Source organism: Thunnus maccoyii, chromosome 15, assembly GCF_910596095.1.
Source record: "Thunnus maccoyii chromosome 15, fThuMac1.1, whole genome shotgun sequence".
Taxonomy (NCBI): Eukaryota; Metazoa; Chordata; class Actinopteri; order Scombriformes; family Scombridae; genus Thunnus; species Thunnus maccoyii.
The window spans coordinates 18,456,146-18,482,105 of record NC_056547.1 but is presented as its reverse complement, the minus strand read 5'-3'; the positions used below and the strand labels follow the sequence as shown (position 1 = coordinate 18,482,105).

The 25,960-nt window shown below is 40.9% G+C and overlaps 1 protein-coding gene across 2 annotated transcripts in view; it reads right to left on the bottom strand.

Moving 5' to 3' along the window:
- gabbr2 (gamma-aminobutyric acid (GABA) B receptor, 2) overlaps positions 1–25,960 on the bottom strand; it is a 190,741-nt gene that overhangs the window by 57,691 nt on the left and 107,090 nt on the right. For both annotated transcript variants that reach the window (XM_042435126.1, XM_042435125.1), the window contains exons 4-12: positions 22,433–22,534; positions 16,696–16,761; positions 16,115–16,303; positions 15,184–15,426; positions 9,888–9,948; positions 4,502–4,582; positions 3,084–3,234; positions 2,620–2,752; positions 1,095–1,202 (exon numbers count right to left, since the gene is read on the bottom strand). In XM_042435126.1, coding sequence (XP_042291060.1) covers positions 1,095–1,202; positions 2,620–2,752; positions 3,084–3,234; positions 4,502–4,582; positions 9,888–9,948; positions 15,184–15,426; positions 16,115–16,303; positions 16,696–16,761; positions 22,433–22,534 — 1,134 coding nt within the window. The remainder of the gene's footprint in view (positions 1–1,094; positions 1,203–2,619; positions 2,753–3,083; positions 3,235–4,501; positions 4,583–9,887; positions 9,949–15,183; positions 15,427–16,114; positions 16,304–16,695; positions 16,762–22,432; positions 22,535–25,960) is intronic.

Genomic DNA, 25,960 nt, shown 5'->3' with positions numbered 1-25,960 from the left:
AGAGATAATTGGCTGTGAAGGGTCACTGCAAAGTTACAGAGCTCATGGAGGCAAAACTGTTTTCTTTTCCTCAACAAAAAGACAATGAATTAAAAAAATATGAAAGGGAAGGTCCAGTGGCTGAAAGATAGAGCTGAAACAGCGTGGTGATCTTGTGTTGACCCGACTACAAAATTGCAGTGGGAACACAAAGTAAAGTAGGTTCTGGTAATCACTCCTTGTCTTTTAACCCATACTCTGGATTCTTTCTTCATCTATGCTTTGCCCTCTTTTTCCAGATATTTCCCTTTTCTTCTCACAGTGCCCAACCTACTTTCTTTGCCATTTGTGCCGCTTTGTTTGTCTTCTCTTCTTGTCCCTTTCCCTGCCCTGTTTTGCCATCTTCCTCCTGTCTCTCCTCCCTTCCTTCTGCCGCTACTTCCCGACATCCCTCCAACCACTCCGACTCTTTGATCCATCCCTCTTTCCTCTCTCTCTTCCTGCTCTCTCTCTCTCTGGCAGGCCACCCACACTCCCTCCGATATGCAAGATGGTGAGAGAGAGAGAGAGAGAGACACACACAAAGAGAGGGGGAGAGCAAGATCTATAAATACAAAAAGGCCAAGCAGAGTTACGACACTCAGTGAGCTCGGCACCACTTTATATAACTAGGCCAGTGAAACAGATTGTGTCAGATGTTTAAAAAAGCCATTTGTATTTCTGAATCTTTTTTTTTTCCACAAGAGAAGATTCTAAAAGCAGGTGCCACAGGCTGCCAGTCTTTCAGAGTGTTTGTTAAAAAGCACGAGTATGAATACAAGCACCTACGCACCAGTGTTGGGCTTTCAAAAAGCATGTGAAGCTTCCTGGATAAGACTGGCAGGTCTACATGTTTCAATGGAGATATTTGTGGTTGTATGAACTAGAAGTCATCCCATCCAAGGGATGTACTGTATATGGTGTAACATAAAATACAATGTAGGGGGGAAAAAAGAACAATCAAATGTATCCGAAAAAGGGAATTAATAATTTACCTCTTGGAAATAGGTAGATATATAAACTCCCTCCCCTCACATACAAATATTCATTATAAGACATATAACATTCTTCAGTACCTTCTTCTTCATCTTCACATTTTTGAAGATTGCGTGCACCCTCCAGGTCTTGGCAAACATGGCGCCGAAAGCCGTTGTGTATCCAACAATGAGGATCCACGTCCGAACCTATCAGAACAAAAAGAAACACGTATAACCGTGTCACGTCTTAAACTGGTGATCAAGGCTTAAAACAACATCTGATCTGCCAACTATTTGCATTTTTCTCAAGAAGTTCATTCAAAATAGCATCGTGAAGCATTCTAAAAATAAAAAGCTGTCAGATTTATTTTGTCGTCTCTTAGTGTTTGATTTCTAGGAGAATGTCCTGGACCACGGAAGCTGTCACACTCTTGTGAGCATTTCATCTTAATGAGAAACAAAATGTAGACCTCTTACTGCTTTGGCATAAAGGACACTGCTGACGTGTTTTTAAAAGCTTAGACTTTGAATATAGCCTACGAAATCCTAATATAGCCACAGACTCTTGCATGTGTGCGTGCTCGTGTGCGTCTGTATACTTAATGCGTGTGATGCATGTGTTTGTTTTTTTCTGTGTTTTTCTGTGTGTAAAACTCTTCTGCGTCACACATTCTGTAAACCTCCACACATTTACGCATGGCCCTCTTCATGTGCCATTCTCTACCAGATCCAGAAAGCAATAAAGGCAGGGGAAGAATGGAGGACCGGGTGAAGAAGACAGCAAAAAACAATTACACTATCTATTCTCAAGGAGACCAGCAAATATTGATTGGTGGTGAATGGATCAACCTCTGTGCTCCTTTGCTGTAGAACCTCGTCTGAAGTGACAGGCTCTGTTTTGGCTTCGCAGCAGAGCTTTAGTCAGGTGGTGGCAGCTCGAGACGTGCCCTGCCTAACATTACTTTAGTGTGCATGTGCTTGTGTGTCTCCATGTCTGGGAGAATGGTATCTCAGTGGAAACCAGTTATCACTGTAATCAAAACTCTTTAATTAATCCGGCATCTACATAGTCACACAGTAATGCTACCTGGGGGGAGACAGTTAATGTGTTCAGTGCTAGATAGAAACCCAGAGAGAAAGATTCAATCAGTTTTCACTTAGAGCTGGTCACATAGTGCATGTGATTAGTGTTTCAGCAGTATTTTCCATGATGTACTTCATTTTTACAGATTGAAATGAGTCTCAATTCATCTCAGTTTGCAAAGAGAAACATATGACTATTGTGTAAAAATAAAGAAAAAAACATATCCTCAATGTATTAAATAATATCCAGAGATATTTGTCAAGGCAGTAAGTAGATTAATAGATAGAGAGTAACGCAGGTAAATAAGTAAAAAGTGCCCATTTATGTTTCTTGGGATGATTTATCCAATTGTATGGTGTTGTTTAACTCTCTGCAGTGGCAATCAACAGAGCTCAAAGCCTCCAAACAATTGAATATGTTCACAATTGTTATGTGAGCCAATAAGCAAGGTTCAGTTGCACTTATTAGACCTGAATGTGAGGAGCATTCGACCGCAACTTGTATTTATTATTTCACATATAGGTTTTTGAAGGAACTCACCGTGCACAGCGTCTCAAACTCTTTGTCAGAGACAAAACCTCCGTCCAGACCAAACAGGAAGATTGAGGCGTAGGAGAGCAGGCCTCCTAGGATGATCAGGTTGTTCATGTAGGGACTGGACATCTTGATTAGCCTGGAGAAAAATTAAAGCAGAATAGAATAAACTAAAAGAGGACCTGATCATCAGTCTGAAACACTTTCATATGATATTCCTCTATGGACAGAGAATAATAATATACCCCACAGCTGAAGGATAATCATCATTCTTTCATTTCAATACTGCTCATTCTCCCCTGATCTTTCAGTCCTCCATCTTTTCCTCCTCCCTTAACAGCATTTTACCCCCCGCCCCCTCCCACATATGTATATTTATCCATTTCACCTTCATTAGCTAGCCTTCATCTAACCCCTCCTTCCATCCTCCCGCTGCACTCACATGTTTTCCTTCACCACTGGAGGCTCACCTGTGGTTGCGGTTCTTTATGTTGAAGAACAGGAAGGCCCCAGCCATCAGCATGCCCAATATGGTGATAGTGGAAAGGATACTGTAGAGGGGAACGTTGATGTGGCGTCGCTGCAGACGGACAAATGTACGATCCTTGGGAGGCTCCATGCCTGAGAGGGAAAAGAGGTGTAATGCATAAAATATTTAGTTTAAGACAATCTCGCAAAAAGAGTGAGTCTCAAGCTTGATGTGACACTGTTGGCATATCATCTGTATCCAGTCGAAAACTGTTTGCGGGCACTTTCACTTTCTCTGGCGAGATTACTCTCTTCACTTTTACAACTTAAGACCAACCTCCTTCCAATCTCTCTCTTTTCAACCACAAAATAGTGACACTGCAGCAGACATCCAGTTATTTGAGACCCATTTCCTGCTCCTCAGTTTCCCCATAGTTGAGTGCATGTATCTCTATGCACCACAGTCAAGTTATTGTGGTTAGACCCTGCACTTTCTTATCTTTGGCTCTACTTTTCTCCTGCCACTGTGCCAATCGATCACGACGGCATCATCTTACACATCTCCACTTACTGTGGTCGGGGATGTGGAAACAAGCATTTTAGATGGCAATGTCCTAGAGTTTCTGTATATGGGGCAACGCCGAGAGGATGGAGAATGAGCGGGGGAGGGGGTGAATAGCCGGGGAGATCGAACAAATTATAAAGTATGTCAACACAAGCAAACAGGGGAAGGGGTGAAAAATGGACTGGTGAATAATTTAGCTGAAAGAGGACAGTTTAGAGTGGTGAAGGAAAGTGGCAGGTCCCTACACAGAGCGGTGGTGGTGTCTGAGTATGTCTGAGTGTGCATGTGTGCAGGGGGGGACTTTGTGTTCAAGTGAGCAAATGAGCGAGAGGAGAGAGTGCTGAGGTGGTAAGTGATGGGCCTTTAACTTATATATAAACACACATAAGATGCGCCAGAGCACCTTTTTCTTCTTCAGTGAGTTTTATATCTCTCAGTCAACACACACACACACACACACACACGGTAAAATCCTTCAATTTTACTCCTACTCACAAACTTGAGAATAAAAGATATTAATGAAATTCTATACAACTTAAAATGCTCCTAAAAGTAAGCTCTGGAGATTTCTTAAATTGGTTAAGAGTGGAAGCTAGTGCAGAAATCATTATTGGTAAAATAAGATATGTTTGGGCTGAAAAACAAAGTATTGAATAAGGATTTTTTTTTAAAGATTGAACAATGTAGCAGATGTGGGATGAAATGTTCTGTAAGTAGGAGTAAGTTGCTTGATAAATGTGACTTATTCACCCTCAAAGAAGAACTTTTTTACTCTAAGTTTGCTCCTTAGAGGATTCTTACTTGTAAGTCTTAGAAGTGTGATAAATACAGTACAGACTCTGGCCTTCTTCATACCTTGGAACCTTATGGAGTTGTTGATGAGGTCCAGCACATCTGCGATTGCGTTGTACTCTCCCACCTTCACTTCCTGGCCCTCTGTTCAAAACACACACACACACACATAATGTACATGAACATCTTGCATGGAACAGTAATACAGAGAGGCTTGCAGTGTTTATAAAAGGTACCACCAGCAATTGTTCTCTGGAGAAAATGTAACAGTGGCTACTTTGAGTAAACAAGAAAATCTGATTTAAACAGTAATTGGACACAGTGAAGAATAGTCCAGCTTTGAGCGGTACAGTCTGGCAAAGCGGTACAGTCTTACAGAGAGCTTTAAATTGTGGGGGGATCATCCAAAACCCATTAGTAGTATAACAAAATATCCATTATATAGTGTTCCCTGACTTTTAGGGGACTCAGTAAGATTATCCTTTAAGATTCTTCACTTTAATACGGCCAGGAGATTGTTTTCCTGCTTCATACAGTTTCAATTATCTGTTTATTTTACCTCAAGGAAAACAAAAAGGGCAGTGAAAAGCATATATCACAAAAAACAGCTAACAAGCAAAGACATATAACAACCTCAACTGAAGCAAGAGCACACTTCAAATGATCACTATTGGAAGAATCTCCAACTGATGTAGGAGAAAACAATAAATAAATGCAGTATCTTGGTATTTATATTGCAATATACATTGGCTTAAATATTTCCAAGATACAGTCAAGAGATTGTGAACTGCTGTACACCCCAGCCTGTAAACACCAGCGTCTCTACAGAGTCCTACTCAAACACAGCTATTTGAGGATTTAGTGTTTTCTCTTTTAGAAACAACGATGGGTCCCTCAGGTGTAATATTGGAGGAAGCATGACCTTGTCAGACAAACCTGGGCCTTCACTCTCCTTCACTCATAAAGATTACTCAGAGCGTACACCAGGGAGGAGAGAAGAAGGGGCAGGGAAGAGAAGACATATTATTCTGATTCTTTTTTTTTTGTAAGCACTACAAACAACCTGCAATTTCTTCTGGTGTACACGCACAAACCTTTCTCTGCTTCTCCCTGTTATCGCTCTTATAGGCCCATTGAACTCCTCTGCAGCATTGTCCTTCACTAGGAAAATGATAGATAACATCGGCTATTGCATCACAGGACACCGCGTTCCCCTCTCCTCTCAGTGAATCACCTCATTAGATCTCCAATTCTGGCATCAAAGCATCTGTTAATGTTGAAAATGTTAGGCAGGCTACAGTATGTGTGACAATTTCAGTACAGTAAATTATATGTGCATACACAATCAGGATTTGTAGCATTTGTAACTTCCTGGTGCGGAACGAGGATCAATGAGCGTGTTTTCCTTGACCACCTCCTTTGTTAGGATCTAAACAGCAGAAGGGATTGTATATCAGCACTCCTCCTTTGAGATGCTAAAATACTACCCGAGCACTCTTTCCCCACAGGGAATACTGATGGCTTCAGCGGGCTGATAAAACTCAACCTGTCAGTCAGCCTGTGCAATGACATTTCATGCCTTTTTTGTTTGATTAGTCACTTTAAACTACTGTAAATTCAGTGGTGATTTCGATAAATGGTCATAAGATTACTGACATGACATACACATGACAAAAAACTTGAAGGATATGTGTTTTTCCTATTGAAAGAAATCCCATGAAAAGGCTTAAATCAACTGATCTTTCTAACAAGTATTGCTTGAGTAGCCACAGTCTGATGTAGCTAATTCCTCTGTGCCATAGACCTCTAAAACTATAAAAAATAAAATAAAAAAAACATACATGAGCCACAGGGTAGCATTGGAGGACATGTTCCTTCATTACTATGAACATGGGCACTGCAGTTTATTTTAGTCAATCCCACATACACTGTGCCGTAAATACTTTGTCGGGCACCAAAGACATGACTGAAAATAGCCCCTAATGAATACATTATTTATTCCTGGCAAGTAACATGCTAAAAAATGACGGTTGTAGGAGTCTCCTAAAAAACTATACTGTATATTTGTGACGGATTTGGTTGGAATGAATGGGCACAGGGATGAGGCCCACAGACAGGTTGGAGAGGATGAAAACGTTGAGGAACTGTGTGGTTTGGCCTTTTCATGGGATTTGTTGACACTAAAAATATAAGATATTTGTAGCCTTGTCCTTTAAGCATAAAAAGGCTAAAACAACATTGCTAAAAAGGTGACTAATATTAGGTTGCATGTCAATAAGAAGTATTTGTCAGCCCCTTTATATTATATGTCTGTTATATCTTTTCTGGTAAATTTAAACATGTCAATACTGTCTTCCTTGATGCATATAAAGCTTCACATCTACGCATCTCTCCATGAGGTTCACATTAGTGCACCTTTGATCAAATTCATTGTTATTTTGTTTCATGTCAGATCTGTGAAATTCAAATACAGAAAAGGAATTGCTCCTTCATTGAAAAACATTGGAGATACAATTCAATGATATTCATGAGCTATTTAAGTTGAAAGGACTGTGAGAAGACTATTGCCTGGAGGTAAACTGACAGCAGTGAGGGTGTTGCTAGTTCACATTCCTGCAGAAGATGACAGAAAAGCAGGAAATTAATTCTTACTTGAGGGGTGTAGTAGATAGTAAATCCTATCATATATCTCTGAAGATCCAAAACATCTTAACCTTTTACTCACACATATCACATCCTCACCTTACTGATATATATATTATTGAACCTCTCCTCTGCTTTAGGACAAAGGCCATGTTTCCTTATCTACCGTGGCTGGTAGTGTGTTGATTTAAAATCTGTACTCAGAGGGACTGTGATCAAGACCTCTGGTAGCGAACTATCTCTTATCCCCATGAGAGACAGTGGGAATAAGAGTCATTGAGGCCCCTCACTAAGAACGCCTGACAGGTTAAAATGGAGGATCAGAGGATGGGGAGAGATGATAGGGTCATGTTGAGGATCACTGCCTTTTGAAATATTCAAGCTGGGGCTGTCCCTCTTCTCCTCTCCACCCAGCTCAGGCTCTTGGTGTGTCAAAAGGGTGACAAATTCACTATCCCTGACAAGTGAGAAAGAAGTGATAGAGTGAAGGTTAAGGAGGGATGGAGGAGATATAATAAGACTGGGAGAAGAGAGTGAAAGATAGCTGTAACGCAGGGGAAGATTTGGTTGAGGAAAGTGAGTCGGGGACTCGGTGGACAGCAAACTCAAGGAGAAGAGAAAGAGAGACAAAGATAAATGTGGGCAAGTGTTTGTCACAAATAACAGAAATGTGTAGCTACGCTTCAGGATAAGGCACTCATGAAACTATCTGATCACCCTCTCATCAATCATTCAAAAGTTTTGTGACAGCATCCTGTCTCTGTTAACGCTCCTTTTCCTGTTTGGTTTCATTCTTGCAGGTAAATTACAAGTATAGACAGGAAGGTAAGCAGACCTCGTGCATGACTGTCGGTTGAAGGATGTGTCTCTCTAGCTCTGTCCTGAATCCTCACGTACTAATTATGAGCAGCTTTTCAATATGCAGTGTGTTCACACTGGAAAAGTGACACAAGTGAGTCTATTTAAAGTCAATACACACCCTAAAAACTGCTTGATTTTTGAGTGTGCTGTTGATATAGATTACTGTCTCATAATACAATGCACAGAGGAAACGGGAGCTACTCACAGCTGCAAAACTGTGAATAAATTTCGGATGGTGTGACACAGCTCGACAGAGCAAAACTCAAAAATAAACCCTTTCTTTCTTTTGAAATCTGATTGACAGCAGCGCTTCAGTCACAGTTTGATTGACATCCGTCAGCAGGCGTCTTCTATCATTACCTATTAGTACAAAATTATAGCATACATTGATTTCTTTTCTACTAACTGAAAAACTAGAATACAATGACAATTTCTGTAGTATATACAGTTGTACATACTTTATGGAATTGAGACACATGTTTTTTTTGTTTTTATTTATTATGTTCATTTTGTCTTAGTTAAAACAAATAATACAATTCAATTTAGAGCCGAAACTTTGTCAAATAATTGGTTAGTCAATCCACTAAAAAATTAATCAGTGACTAATATGATAATGTAATGTTTTTAAATTATAATGATTAATGATAATGATTAATGTTTTTTTTAATTCTTAGTCCTCAATGGTTTGATGTTCAGCTTTTCTCTCTCATATGTGATTATTAATTGAATATCTTTAAGTTTCTGACTGATGGCTTAAGGAAATTGTAATGACCATTTCTCACTATTTTCTGATGTTTTATAGACTTAATGATTAATCAATTAATCTATAAAACAATCGACAAATTAATCACTTTAGAAAATAATGATTAATTGTATGGTAAGTCATGTGTGGTCTCCTGTTTTATCAAACACACCAGCATGTGCATGAGCACACTCTCTCTCCCGTGCTCTCAGATAGGAAACACACACACACACACACACACACTCACACACAGTGATGTAAGCAGCCAGAGGGATCGAGCCCCTCTGCAGTGGGGAAGATAAGATGGTTAGGCAGAGAGGACTGAACAGCACCATGCAGTGTGCTACGTACAGTCGGGGAAGCCTTGAAGCTGGGAATCCCTGCATAGAGATGCAATCTTTGGGTTATTCTCCCACACAGCAGGCCCTGCTGGCCAAAAACAACTTCAGGATGATTCTATGAGGAAAGAGTACTGAGGCCCGTTTTCATTTACAAATCTTCATGGTCCACACTTGCATTCTATCACCACAGAGGAGATCAATTACAGTAAAGCAGCATGGGATTTGCAATGTAGAGTTTTATGTTCACCTACAAACACGCAGACACACTGAGAAAACATGCAGCTACGTACACAAAGTACTGTGGAAATTACCCTCATCAGAAAAATGACAAACTGTCTAAAAAGATTCATGTTTGTGTTTTATGACAAATAACCTCTTACCAATAATGACTCTTCTTTTTCAGTATTAGACATTAGATAAATATGTGCACAAAGAGTCTGACCTCAAAACTGAAATCCTTCAGCCTCTCTTTCCTGTGAATATGACTGCAAGCTTTCACTAAACCCTGCTGGTAAGGATCCATCTGAGGTACCAGTACATCGACTGTGGCAGCCTTCTGATTTGAGAAAAAAAAGTAAATGGCTTTTCAAAAGTCAGTGATAATACTGCTAAATGTCTCAGACAACTGAAGGTTTTATTGAACAGAAACGTGCAGTAGTTAGAGTTCAAAAAATGATGGCAATTTTTCTAATGCCAGTCCAGTGGACTTGGGTCAGTGCAGAAGGCTGAATGAGGTCAGCACAAAAGATACATCCATACTAACAGCAGTCCTCCAATGGCTATGCAAGCCTTGAAGAGACAACTGAGATATGTTACTGTACCTTGGAGGTAGTAATAAAGTTAAGAATGTGTTCACATGTACCTTGAAACTGGTTGAATTTTATTGTGCCCATCCTCTCTCCGTTCCGAAACATGACTTGACCCTGAAAAGAAGGAAAAACAAAAACATGTATCTTTAACACAACATAAAACACACAAAGTATATATTATACAGTATATATTTCATAAAACATTCTGTTCTGCTGAAGAAGATGCACCATAAGCAATGAGGTGAATTTTAGTTTACAAAAGGAGCTTAGTCTGACTAAGCGTATGCACAGTGCTTTTCCTGATGCCGGTGCATTGGCAGACAAAGGGCAGAGTCTCGACTCCTGCACACTGCATCTCATTTGATTAGAAGTGGCCAAAATTGATCTGTTTATGGAGGTAAACAGAATTATCTTTCGGCCAATTCATTTGCTAATATCCTTTGAACAACATCAGGTCAGCAAGGCTGCATGATTTAACTGTGTTTGTTCACTTAGCATTGGTACAAATCTGGGTCCAGACGGCATTTAAAAGGCAATTTTTTAAAGTGAGTCTAACATTTTGCCACAGAAAAGTACACAGCGGTCAATGGATGAAGCAGAGGTTTTATTTCTCAAAATTCATTTCTCACCAAAAAGGTATGTTTATTGGTCAAACAACCACCTTAAAATGACAAAAGGAAAGGAAGGAAAGTCTTTGATTTAAACTCCAAAGGCACAAGATAAGCTATTTAAAGCCAGGGAGCACCTGGAAAACACAGACAGGATAGACAAAAACAATTCAACTTTGTGGCAATATCGTAAGACATATTCAAATCAATTTGGCTTCTGTCTCTTAATCTCTCTCTCTTGTTCTATTTTCTTCGTCGCTCTGTCTCTTTTCTCTCCCTCTCCTTCATCTACCAAGACTGTTCAATTAATTCAGCCCACCATCTGCTTACAGGGCTCCTTAATTACACATTTAACTGGGTTTACATATTACTGGCTGGCTAACAAAACAGGTGAGAGCCAGCATGACACAGAGAGCGTGAGACGTAAAGAGAGAGAGGGGGAGAGAGAGAGAGAGAGAGAGAGAGAGAGAGAGAGAGAGAGAGGGAGCTAGATAGAATAGCTAGATAGATGGATAAAGCTATTGAGAGAAAGAGAGAGAGAGAGCATTTGCATTGGCTGATTAAAAGACAGCTGAGGGGGGAATATGGAGAAGGAAGCTGGAGAGCCAATTTTGCCTCAAAAAGATGGCAAGCTTTGAAGTAGCAGAGCAGGATCCCACCCCTCTGTTTGAATCTGTGTCTTTGTGTGGCATCTTTGATGTTTGTCTGAGCGTGCGCGCGCATGTGTGTCTATCTGTATGCACTTAATATGTTGTCACGTTATGTTTATGTGCATGCATGTGTCCCTGATGATGTACTGGATGTGTGCGCGAGCAGAACGAGGCGCTCCTGGGATAGAGAGTCCCCGATGCCGCCTTTACCTGTGTGATGCGCGATGGAGCCTCCGTTACCAATTTCACACCGCAGTGTCAATCCGACTTGTCGACACTAACAAGTTCCTTTCGTCACACACTGCTCTTTCCTACAATATGCTATGCAATTATGCCTGAGGTGTAAGTAGGGTAGTGCAATGCACCTCGGTTCAGCTCATTAGGTATTATATTCAGATAACTGCGGTGTGTAAACAGGGTCAGACAATGTGGGTTGAAAATAGGGGAACTTGACTTGAACCCATAATGACTGTGAGTATATGTATCCAGGTTTCTAGAGTAGCTGCGCCACCATGCTCTTATTGTGCATTAGCATTGCCACAATAATTGCCCTTTACATCAGCAAAAGTGGAGCTATCACGAACCCTTACTGAAATGGCGTGTAGCTACTTTAACAGCCCCCAATTTGTTCTCTCAAGTTTATACACGGTTTGTAGAAAATGCAAAGTATGTCAAACATATGCAGAGGCACTGACTAGGACATTCTTAATTGGAAATAAATGTCTGCGCTACAAGGATTAAATTAACCTCCTTTGACCAAAATTCAGAGAAGCCGCTGTAAAGCCTCTTTCCACAAGGTATTATGCTCCTCTGCAAGTTTAGGCAACCTCACCAGAGTGTACTGACCCAGACAAGTGTTCGTATTCAAAGGACGTTCAGACCGGTGTCACAATGGTGGCTGATGCAGCAATCACCCGTGTCCAAGCGAGTGTGTGTGCATGTGTGTGTCTGGATGTGTCTTTCTGAGGTGAGCCAGCGGAGGTGGCCGTGTATCACTTGACTGTGGAGGTGAGAATACTGTCAGTGACGGGAGCGCTGGGGGTCAAATGAGATGTCGATCAGTGGGCTGCAGGTGTGACCTCCTCTGGGTTTTCAGGGTTTGAGGTGGGAACACGGTTGATGTATACACACGCATTAAAAGAGAAAAACAGATGCCCGTAACCCTCCCTCTCTGTCTTACATCAGTGTCTGTTTGAGGTGACTGTCAAGCCTCAGGCTCTCCTACTCACTATTACCCAGAGAGACACTGATACCAACAGGATGACCACTGACCACAGATAAAAAACAAAAACAAAAACAGGGACACAAACCTATACCCACACACTTGTCATCCCCCAATCCCAACCTCCCATGTCTCTTTCCATCCAGCTCTCCCTAGTGAATTCCAGTGTACATCTTCCTGTGGTTCTAGCCGCTATGTGCACTCTTTGTGCCCTGGAAGTCTCTCCCAGCTAATGTCAGCCGTCTTCTCTTTGGCCCTGACAGCAGCCAGATCAATACTGTGGAGCCCTCGATGATCACTCTCCTGCTGCTGCAGCTGCCTCCGCCACTGATTCAGCAGCAGGACCGAGACCAGCACGGAATGGACACGGTTTGGTCTCGTGGGACATGTGTGTGTGTGTGTACACAGCAAACACACAGAGTAAAATCGTGACATCAGGAAAGACACGGGGCTCAAGTCGGAGTGATCCCGTAAGATCAATCGCACATGCACACATAAAATTTACACAGTCAGAATTTGCCATTTGCCTCTGGTGCTTGTACACGGATTAATTTGATCGGAAACCCGGTAGAAGTTATTGCAATTCACAAGCAAACTGAGAGAGTTGTGTAACAACTGCTGCTTTTGAAATCTGCATTTGAAAATAGCATAAAAGATGTATGCAGTGTGAAAAGGGAAATTGCCTTCCTATGTCTTTGTTCATCGTGTGTGGGTGGACGTTTCCATGTGGTAAGTGTGTGCTACATACAGGGAACATTTTTGATCTCATTTCATGTAATCCCTTAAAAGAACAGTTATATTAGTCTGTGGATCTCAACTCTCTTGCTACAAAAACGCTTTGAATTATTTTGCATTGCTGCCGTCTTCAAACAACCTAATTGTTTACCACATGCATAATATTCTTGTTCAGATTGTTTTACTCCTCTGAGGATTTTGGTTGTACATCATCCACAATATATGTATGTAACTGATGGGTTTTTTTTTTCTTCAGGACATCAGCAAAGCAAAAGCATGCAGATATACTGTAATATTTCCAAATAACATGTAACCCTGTCCAGCTTCCACTAGACTCTATTCTGACTAACATTATGTAGAACAAAACAATCATCATGAAATGTTAATCTATTTTCTAAAAATATCTCTAAAAATCAAAAGGCTGCATAATCATTACTTCACCTCTTGGTGCTACATGGACACAATTTTATGAAAATTTGTCATTTTACTCTACTCTGAACACTCTGAAAAGGGTGAGTTAAGTATATTTTGCAGTACATATTAACCTTAGTTAAAATGTTGCCGGATTTAACTTGTAATGGAGCATTTTTATACCATGGTGTACATTCACATAAGTGAAGGAATAGTAATTCTTCCACCATTGATGGCTACATACAGGATGTAGGATCAAAATGAGTCAATAGGGGTGAGAACGAGACTGCTAGCCTATTCAAACAACCCTAACAGGACTTTATCTGAGTGTGTTCCTTGAGTAAAAAGTGAATGAAATATGGTCATCAACATTGCTGCACTGCTTCGCTTCCCGGAGTCCAAGAGGAAAGGTTTAATGTCACCCTGCGACTGACAGGCAGCCCTGAGTGGGTCTGTGCTGAGAGGTTCAATGTCACCCTGTTCCTGATCAGCAGCCCTGAGTGGGTCTGTGCTGAGAGAGGTAAGAGTAGAGGGGTGAGGGATGACGAGCCAAAGGATTTGGTGTAGCGCTGCAACACACACACACACAGTCCCAGGGACGCTAGCCCCAAATGGCCTCATAATAATGCAAGTCTGTACTGATTTTCTCCAAGGCTACTCTGCCTCTCTTCCTCTCTTGTTCTTTTGACATTTATACTGCATTAGCATCTGTATCTTCATCATCATTCTCATGCCCTACCTTGACTTTTCTCCACATTTAGTGAATGTTCATGAGAAAGTTATGAGTATTTATTCAACACTGCACCGCCGTAATTTTCCAGTCCAGCCAGTCTTTTGCTTTTTTATCTTCACTTGCATTTTTCAGGCCATTTATTTGTAAGCACAGTCATGAATATGATATAATATGAGTAATGTTCTGCTGTACTGTAACGCAATTCATGCCTACTGGCTGTCTAGGCTGAGAGCAGTGTGGCATCCTCTAATAATGGAATGGCCTTTACAGGAGAACAGGAGATATCCTCTAACAGCTCAATAGGAAGTGAGAGAATGAGCATGCATGCGCGCATGCACACACAAATACACACACACACACACGCACAGCATGTAGCTAGCATAGCCACCAGGATCAATCTTGAATGCACTGCAGTGAGTCGGCAGCACCAAATGATATCACTTTAGGCTTCATGTAGAGACAAAGATAGCTAAGTAACCTTCTATGCAAACAATTTCCAGCCTAACAGAGCAGTAATTAATGCCTCTATGTGTTGTTCTGACATTTGCCAACTCCATACAAACACAGTGCATATACACGTCTGTACATACAGTGTTGCATGCATAAACACTTGGAGCTAGATATTTTAATTAACCCAAAAAGATGCTTCTTCATCAGTGACAACATATTTGATAGCATTCTGGTCATGTTGCTTTAAACAATGTTTGTGTCTGTATATACTTTATATGTATGAATTTTTCTCACTATATGTGTCTCATCACCAAAACCTTTACATGCCTGCATGTACATGTACTGTGTGTGAGTGTCTGGAAAGTATCCTTGTGTTCCCGTATCTTAACTCTGCACAGACCAGTGGCTCCATTTACAGTATGAAAGCGAGTAAAGTCAAAGAAAACCCAAATTCAACGTCAAACATGTCAGACTGCAATCTCATTTTGCGTAATGTTTATACAGTTTTCTTTAAAAATCTCAATCTGTCCCATAACTTACCGTCACACCGAAGAAGTTGGTCTCATTCATGACGTCCAGCACCATCTTTCCCACTTCGCGGTCATCCACTGTGAAGTTGTGAAAGGTGTTTTGCCGTTGTTTGATCCGTAACAGTTCCATCACTCGGGTAAATGTTTTAGCAATGACCCAGATCCCATCGTAGGCAAAGCCATGAAACTTGCTGGACTCCACACCTTTCTGCCGCAGCTCTTGGCTGTACTCCCTCTCATACTCCCTAGGGGTCTGAAAAAGAGGTAAGAGAAAAAAAACCCTACTTTTTAAAGTTTTTTATTTCAGATAAACTCTTATTGGTGTTACTTGATCCAAGGAGAATGGATTATTTGGCACATAATTTGAGATACAAAGTTACTGGAAATAAGGCTGTTTTAGAATCAATGCTCCTGTGTTGGGTATGGGTAGTTTAATGTGAAAACAAACCCCATGATTGATTTTGGTTGAGATCTGTGGTTTAAAAACATGCATCTAGGATGCCTTTTTGGGAACAAAGTTCTCTGATGTTGCCACAGATTCTTCTGAGCACAATAACACAACACTTACAACAGATGCTCTCAAATACAGTCACAAGAAAACTTCAGGTAGCAGTGAAAGGAATGTTACAATCACACAACACAAAATGAAAACAATTTACTTCAGACAAAACAGACAAAAAATATTTCACTTGCAGTTCACTTGTACTTTACCTGTGGCTTTTATTATGTACACCATAAATTCCACGAATAGTGTAATATGGCTACCAAACGGCTAGCTACCAATCAGTCAACATGCCAATGGAGCAAAATTCTTTATTTATTCAATGATATTTACCTTACTGGTACTGTAGATTTTTCTCACCTGTCTTAATTAAACCTCTTCAAATCTCATATCACCTTAAATTACTTGCTAACAACATGTACATTTTTCTGGCACTCACCCTGCCAGAGATGCCCTTGATTTGTCGAGCGCTGAGCGGCTCAAAGTCCACACTGATGTATCCCTCCATGGCTGTGAGCAGCTTCTTGGTGGTGCAGTTGGTGCTGTTGGCCTGTTCCCACCAGTTGCCCTGGTACCAGCCGGGGATTATCCACTGGTATTTACTGCCAAACATGTTCAGGTTATACGCCTAGGAGGGGTAGAAGAAATTGAGCTTGAAGCAGGATATATAGTATGATATATGGAGATTACTTTAACTTTAGGAATGACTTTTGTCTAATGTGAGCTGCTGTCTATCCAAAACTAGAGAATGGAGTCTGAAAAATGAACTGAGCCCAAAGCGTAAAGCATAACCCAATACATCTAAAGCCCAAATTACATGACCCTAAACAGCTAAGTGAGGAATTTAACTACAGTGCACTATTACATATTCACAGCATTCCCATAAACCAGATCACATCATGTTCCAATCTTATGTTCAATTTAGCACTGCACCAGTTGTATTGTATTTTTTGGCAAGATACTGACAGACAGCATTGGAAAAGTTGAGATTTCAGTTATGAATGTAGCCTGAGGACTTACGCAGCAGAAGACTTTGGAAGCCAAGTTCTCATCAAACTGGCCAATGATGATTCTCACGTCATTGTCCTGAAAGAACAAAGGATGAAACACTGTTATGTGAGTGGCAAATCTGCAAAAAAACCACTTTTTTAGCATAATACACACATGCTGTACATACAATGATACAATAAATTTAAGGTACTGTGCAGTGTGAAATGTGTATGATGTGAAGCTGCATATATAACAGTAGTCCAGTGTTCATTACACTGTGCAAGCTTTTTATTGTGATATTGTGACTCCCTGGCAATACATACCGGGCATTTCTATCAAAGAAAGTAGTTCTTTACCCTGATTTTGGATCAGTATCTTTGTTTCGATGCCTCCACCACATCACACTTTATTAAAAAATGAACGGTCATGTTGCATGTACTGTATTTTCATTACTATGTCTATCTCATCAGTGTCGGCCAAAGTGTCAACATTATCATTGAGGGCAGAATTCCCTTCCTTGCCAACCAGGCCGGAGAACACAAATTTACATGGCGATTCGAAGCACATGGCTTGGTGATTGACTGTAAATAATTCAGATTGCCCGGGTGGAGGGCTCTGGGGCCAACAGTCTGTCATTTAGTGTGAACACACATATGTATAGTACAAACACACATACACACACACACACACACATACATATGCACATAAGCAGATGATCACAAACACTCACACAACAAAATTGCCCCAATCTAATCCAATAATACTGACACAGGTTTGATGAATCTACATCTGGTCACCACAGCTGGAGGTGATGTGTGATGCATGCGAGTCTGTCATAAAGCTCTTATGTGGCCCTGGCAGAGCCCTGAGCACCAAATCTAGAAGGTCAGGTTTGATTGACTGACAACATTAATAACATTATTGCACCTCATTTAATTAAATGACCTACTGTATTATTTCTGTATCTGTCAACAACAGTCATCTTGTAATATGATTCTTATCCTTTTGGAAAACATACTTGATACTAAATGTGTTTTTTACTGCAATGTTGTATACTTTACCGCTACATCCAGTTTTCATCCGGTTCCATATTTTATCGATTAGCTGAAAACACTATACATTACAGAAAGCCATACATTCAAACCTTTCTGTGGTACTGCTGACTTCAAGCAGGGCCCTTTTGAAACATTACACACAAAATTCAATACTCACTCTGGTTGAACTTAAATCAAAATAAAAGTGACAAACACACCGGCTGTAATTTCACCGAGCCCTGTCCTGTTTTTATTCTGGATGATGAGAAACCATTACGAGTACAGTTCATGAAGTCCTTCCTCCCTCAGGCACTTTCTACCATATGTCATGTATCCACAGATCAGAGGGGACCAATCACTGTCATCTAAATTCCAATTCCTTAAGGCGATTGGACACAGATCTACCCACCAGGGCAAGATAGCTAGCTAGCCAGATGTTTAAATGCAAACGTACTACCTGCCTTCCGAATTCTATAGCAGCTCCGAGATTTCGTCACAAAACCATCTATACAGGATCTAGCATTGTGTATGGGACAGACACATGCACACTCACACTGCAGAGCGTGAGAGCTTTCAGGAAGCTGGGTAGCTCAAGAAAAAAACAAAACAAATGACTTCTCTGGTGGTTTCTCATCAGAGCCAAAGAGCATGCTGGGACATTTAAGTGAGTCTTTTGTATGAAGCCTTCAGTGTTGTTCCACTGCTCTGGCACTGTCACAATGTGTGTGTCGATGTGCAAGAAGGTAACAACTCTGAACTTTTCTGGGGTGCAGTCTTGCATTCATGTGTGTGTGTGTGTGTGTGTGTGTACGTGTGTGAAATGCCGGTGGCTGCTCAATAACATTGCTCTTCCCTGGAGGAAAGGCACTTGACCCAAATGACTCCAGCTATGGCTAAGGACCACAGCCCCGGTATAAATTCTGGTCTGCCTGGCAACAACATGAAGAGACTGTGTAGTTGTAGGCAAGGGCATGAGTGAGTGTGTTGTGTTTGTGCATTACAAACGGACTGGGGGCACTACAGGTCCCCAAATTACCCACATTGCTCGAGCTTTTATATAACCATAACAATAATTGTTCTAAAAGAGGGTAGTATTAAGGGCAGCCTTGACTGCTTTCTCCATGACAAGGTTGTTTGTAACTTTATGATGGTGATTTATATGTGATAATGGTTTGAGTAATGTTGTACCTCATAACCCCAATCAGGCACCGTGACGGCACACACACACACTACTAATGATGGTCTTTTATGAGCTTGTGAGAGATGTGATTTCTAGACTGGGCAATGTGTTGTTTATACCCCCCCTCTACCCCCCACCCCCCTTGCTGTTTGTGATGATTACTGTGCAGCGAGTGTGCTATGCCCTACGTGCGTGATCAAGTGCATACACTCGCAGGATAGATCTGTGTGCGTGTTTGACTACTAATCAATACTGTTATGACCATGGAGCTGACATTACGGTCTGAACTGAAATTAACAGGCTGCTACCTTCAAAATGAAAGTCCCTCAAATAATGTTAACGTTATGTTAGGATTCCTGTGATTGAGAACAAACTCAACACAATGTGAAAAGTATTTGAAGTCTCAGAACTGGAATTTTGCTTTGACTGGTCCTTAAAGCTGGATGGGAGGAGGTCTATGCGTTTAATGTCTGCAGTAAGAGATTCTTGCTGCAACTCTGTGCTATTTGGGGATTTGGAGCAGCAGAGGTGCTTTATCAGTTTGAAAAGAGAGCCAGGAAAACACTCCTCACCCCAGGAACAGCACAAGCCATTCTGATGATATTATCAATAAAAAGACCATCTGAAATGGAAAACCCTATAATGACATTATCAGTGCAAATCATTTGTCTTGAGCTGATGCTCTACAGTATGTCTGGGAGTCCACAAGGCCATGCGCCTCACGCAAGAAGCAGCGGCATGCACAATTTATTTAAGAGAATTTGTGGCATTCAACAAATTTCTCATTCTTGGAATTTTTCTTCGTTGAAGTCATGATTTCTCTACAGCTGCCTCAGGATCTTTACGCAGGTCTCTTTGTCCAGTATTTACCTCTGATGCACCTGCCAGTGTAACATCACGTACTCGTATAATATCTCTGTGACCGTCACATCCCTTGACTGCCTCTCATATTAGTCATGGACTGCTTTGCTTTAGATTGATGTTTTTTAGCATCTAACTTCATGTCAAACCATTCCCTCTTTATTTCAGTCACAGTACAGCACTGCTCTGATGACACATCGTTGGCAGCTGTACTAATAATTGTTTCGGTGCCTCTAATACCATTAGTTGCACTAATGACATTAGTTTTTGTCTGCTGATTGGCAACGGCAGGACTGAAATTCTTCTTATTCTTTGGAAACATCTTTGTGAATGAAACCTGCCCACAAACAGAGAGGAATACGTCACCTTATATGGCAATTTTAGAGGCGTTGATTTTGCTAATGATGAAATCTCTCCAACGCACGCCTTCTCAGGAACAGCTGACATTCATCAGCCTGAAATGAGTGACTTACGGCAAGTTTGTGCAGCAACAACATTCTTGTAAATCTGACTTGGAACGCTCGTCCAAGTAAATCTCATTTTCACCTCAGTATTCTTGCATGAGGCCCAGTTTCTGCAGTAAAACGGTAGCATGCAAAAATATTGTACATTAAAGATTAAGTATTGTTTACAACCTGGGTTTTATTTTTATAGACATGGCAAATATACAGTTACCTTTGTATGTGTTAAACATTAGCATATTGTTGTGGTCATGGTAGAGGCTATGGATATCAGTGCTCCTTTAAACAATAGACATTCACAGTGATTTGATACGCTGGTGAAGAGTGGTGCATTGATGTGTTAAGCTTGTGAATTTAACAATGTTTGGCAAATGACTCTAAAGTAGTGGATTGCAAAACTTAGACCACCACAATTTTTCCTCATGTGGCCCTCCAGTTCCCCTAATTGTCCTTCAGTAACAAAAACTATAAGGTGCCCTGATCTATAGAATTTCTGCTGATATACTTATCTTGTGGTTAAATTGAGGAAAACTCAAGTAAATTGCTACACAGATTAGAAGATAAGTGTGCGTGTGGAAGTGTGCCTTTGTGTTCTGATGTTGTTTTGTCAACCTGTCCAGTAAAATAAACAGAGAACTCGGGACTGAGAACAAGAGATGAAGAGGAAAGTACAGAAAGCGACAGATAAATATTAAAAGGCTTCTTCAACGCCCACAGCGGCGATGCCTGTCTGCATTTCGAATATTCCAGCTGGAATATCACAGTGGTTAGAGCTCTATTTGTGGATCACACAGTGACGCCACAGCCCCCTTACCCCGCCCCCTCATCCCTCTCGTCCCACACACACTCTGCACACACACAATCGCTCACACAACCCAAAAAAAGATCAGTCTTTAAAACAAAATCTGTGTCAGCCTCTACCTCATCATATTACGTAGCTGTCGTGAAGATAGCAAACCACTGTTGCGAGATGAGCGGGAAACAGACCATTAGGGTGTCAGAGGCCCCCCCGCCCACCCCATCCAAACGTTCTGAAAAGCTTTCGAGGCGACACTGTGATTTGCATATTTAGAGTTGATCAAGGAAGGATGGTGTCAGCTTAAAATGTCATTAAAATGCCTCAACATGCAGAGTTACACATAGGAGAGACAGCTTAGCTTCCTTCTCCTTCTCTATCCCTCTGTCTCATCATCTCTCTGTTGCGATTCTTTCGACCCGCTCCATCTTGCATACGTCATATCTCCTGGTCGCACATCGGAACGCTTTCTATCGCATCTCCACTCTCCTCACTTCCAACATCTATTCCCTTTCTCTGTCTCCCCCGCTTCCATCCTCACCGTGCCATGCATGTCACTTCTAGTCAAATCAAAATAATCATATCATATAATCAAAATATATTTATTCCCATTGAAATTGACATCTTGTACATTACAGGTAAAGCTCATCAGTGACTAAAATCATGTTTAACTTCCACTGATAATGTTTCCTTCTGTACACCGTATATGTTACTGAGATACTTAGCTGACAACTGGTAAATGAGGCCAAATGCATCTCTTATTGCCTCTAGGGGTAGTTTAGATAATTTAACTATTACATGTGACTGCATTTAGATTGGAATTTCATGATTTATTGCTTTATCCAAGCAAAATCTCTTCAACCATCCATGTTAAAACATGAGAAGAGGAGAGGAGAGGAGAGGAGAGGAGAGGAGAGGAGAGGAGAGGAGAGGAGAGGAGAGGAGAGGAGGAAAAAAGAATCATGTTTGTAAATGTATGTATATGTCCTTAAAACATCTATTAGTCAGTGCAGGTCATTAGAGTTCACCGTACCCCCCCTGGCCATTACTGTATACTCATCAGGGCTCCATTAATCTCAATGAGAGCTACTCTGCTCTGCCCAGGAGACAATTCTTGGATAAATTATTAATTGTCTAGGATTTAGTTTGGATGGCATTAACTCAAACACAATACAGAATTAAAAACTGTAGTAAATGTGACATTAAAATCAATCAGACCCTATTTATTCAATGTATGTAATATAATATGAATTAAAACTGACCTTGTATCAGTTTGGTCAGTCAAGACTGGTCATAATTTTGATATGTCACAAAAAAAGTTTTAGCACATTTTACATAGTCACATAGTAGTGTTTATTTTTAGGCTATTCTCATTTTAACTGTGTAGTTTTTCTAAAGATCACAGCTGTATTCCAGTATTTCCCAAACCACTTACCTTGAGTTTCTTGACGTTGACACAGGGGTCGTTGGAGAAACTTTCTGTATCTGCGATTTGAATGTTTGCTTTCTCCAGCTCACTAGTTAGGTCATTCCTCACCTGAGAGAGAGAGCATGAAAGGGAAGAGAAACAGAGAGAAGGTAAAATTGTGAATGAAAAAAAGTGACAGAAAGACAGGCAGCTTGACATTTCAGCATGACAAGGACACATTGGCTACTGAAGACATCAAAACCGCCATCATTTTGATTGGACTCACTCTGTCTAATGTGGAGTTGTAACACTGACAATATTCATTGGCATTTGTCACAGTGAAAGCACAACTGTACGCTTTAAAAGATCACAACTGGTTATCATAGGCTTGACAAAAAAAAAAAAAAAGACATATGTTGAGTACTGTAGACGTATCTGCAGCAGCTGTACGTCTGCTTTGATGTATTGATTCAGTGGTATGGTGAGTAATGGGATCAGAGATGTAGTAGAATGGAGCAGGTACCCCACCGTGATGGTGAGCTTGAGGTGGTTTATCATAGCTCTCTCTCATCACAAACACACATGCTGTGATTCATCCCTCTGGCTTCCATCCTTTAAGCTACAACTTTAGATTTCACAGCAGACATTTTGACATGTCAAAAAAGGAAAAGCACAGGTGTAACGAATAACATTAAAAGTGGCTCAGGTTCCATATAGATGTTCCAGTAAGGCATGCCAGTCAGCCAGCACGCATAGTACCAGGATCCTGGCACAGGAACACCTAAACCGAATGCAGCCGTTATTAATGTTATCAGTTACACCTGTGTTATAAAGTCAAAATGTCTTCCTGCACTCTGAGGTTCACAGTTGACCTCTCCTCCTCTTTCTTTGGCCGAATTTTCCTGATATCCTCTGGCCATGCCCTGTGGCCCTAACACCCCCACCCGAGAGCTTGGCATCAGGGGCTATGTTGTGACATCAGAGAGTGTGCCCACTCAAAAGGGCATGCCAAGCTCTATTTGCAAAGACATGTTACAGCTACTGTAACAGAGGAAGGGCCTGTGTGTTTGCTCTGTATTTGTCTGTGAATGAGCTTGCGTGCCCATAGCATGTTTTCATATTTATGTGTCCTATATGGATTTAAATACATATTCACAAATAACAGTCAGATTTACATACATGGAAACGCTGCACACTACTCAACCCAGAATCTATATTTGGCTGGAGATATGGCTCTGAAAAGTTTGTTTCCTTATTAACAGAAAACAGAGGCTTTGGTCAACTTGAATCCATATTATTTATAATGACAGGTTGCCGTGACAGAGAAAAAGCATCAAAGCGTCCACAGAAACTTCTCAAAGCTCTCCTGCAGCGTATGCTTCCAGTGGAGTTTCAGAAAAAGCAGGAAGGCGACACCGAGACTGGCAAACACTGTATTTAGCCGTACTTTGACAAAAAGTATGACTGCAGAGAACAGTTGAGTATACAGACGGACAGCAGAGAAGAGGATTATGCTGAAGGAGTGTTTTGAAGATTTTCTATGGACATTTTAATACTTGTGCCACAAAAAAACTGTAGATTCAAGCTGTCCAAAGTCTTTTTCTTGCTATAAACTTCCACTTTCCAAGGCTACAGGTTGTGAGGGTTTCATACTCAGAAGATAGATTTCAGGGAGAGTATTACTTCACAAATAGCTGCAGCGTAGTTAGGGCAGTTAATATACCCAAGGGATATGTAACCATGACTGCTACCACTAATGCTAACACAATTATCACCACTATTGCTACTGCAGCTAAAATGAGTCATTACAACTATTTCGTGTAATCAACTAGAAGATTGTTGCCATCTAAAAATCAATGAATCTGAACAACCTCAACCTTATTTCCCTTATGTCTCTAAATGTCTGCTGTCATAATCGCCTCCTCCTCTGGTACCCTGGAGGGAGCTCTAAATCACTCTGTACATCACTCACTCCTGTACAAACATTCCCTCTGATGTACTGCTCACTGAGCTGAAACAACAGGGAGTGCTGGAATGGATCAATACAACCAGGTTTTGCTCTTGAGGAACAATTGGCTTGGTGGTCTGGACAAGGTACAACGTCCTGTTGTGTTGAGCGTTGATCTAAAAGGCCTTGACTGCTGCCATGCTAAATGGAAACTAGCTCGTGGCAAGAGAGGGATGGCAGCTGGTTCGCCCGGTGTTTGACGAGGTGTGGTAGAGCGACAAGCACACAGGTGGATGGGATAACAAGCATAAATCACATAAGGCAATGCATATGGAGATATGTAACTTATGCTATGCAGATACACCCACTCACTAAAATATATGCAACACAAGGTCTGACACACAAAGCAATCCACCTCTAAGAAGAAGGACCTTGTCAAAAGAGGATTTTTACTGGTTAGGGCACAAGCACCAAAGTACATGAACACACATGAATGTGCAAATAACCCATTGTCTTTGTAGAGATTATTATTCTTCATCGCCATTGCGTTTTTGAGGGGCTTGGGATGAACAAAAGTCACAAAAATTGGCATATACACATCAGAACTGGCAGAAACTGCAAAGTTCTGTAGTGACTGGGCTCGGATGTGGCCAGCAGGCTCCATAGCTCCTTCATGTGTGGCAGGCCGTAGTTGGGATTAAGTTGCTCCGATATTCACAAACTTTGGTACACATGTTGCTCTCATCATTTTGGACATATTTAACACTGGCTTTCATTAGCTTAGCCCAAGCGGAAGTCAGCCATTTTGAATTTTGTGCGTTTTTCCTGTATTCAAACTTTTTTGAATTCCTGATAGAGGGTTTATCACATTCATTTGAAATTTGGTTGGTATAACCCTCAGAATAATGTGATGTTAAATTGTGACGGAATAGTCGATACCTCGAACAATGATGTCATAGGTCATGTGACAACAAGTAATTTTAGGCACTTTACAGGTATGGAGCTTTTTGGAAATCCTCCTAGAGGATTCAACAGGCCCACCTCAAATTTGGTCATCAAAACCTCAAGACCTTCACAATGCCAAATTGCAAAGCTTTTTTTTTTTGTGGAACACCATTGCCGTGGTGATGCAGAAAATTTGCATGTTTCGTCGTGAAAGAGGAAGCTGTTGTAACTTGACTTTACATTGTCCACTCAGACTTCAATTTTAAATCTCAGATAATCTCAGAAGAGGGTGACCAAAGCAGCTTTCTTTTATTTAAGAAATATTGCAAAGCTGCGGCCATTCCTATCCCAACAACATGCCAAAAAATGTGTTCATCCATTTATTTCAAGTAGATTAGACTACTGTAATGCTCTTTACATCGGTCTTCCAAAACAATTAATTGACAAACTACAATTAATCCAGAACTCTGCCGCCAGGCTTTTAACTACATTACTAATTCTTTGTCATTTTATAATCCTTCAAGGCATCTTAGATCCTCTGCTGCTGGTTTTTTAAATACAAACTATCACACAAACGAGAAAATTGGCAGCTCAGCCTTTTTTTAACTATGCACTAAAACTATGGAATTCCCTGCCCAAGGATATAAGAAGTGCAAACTCTG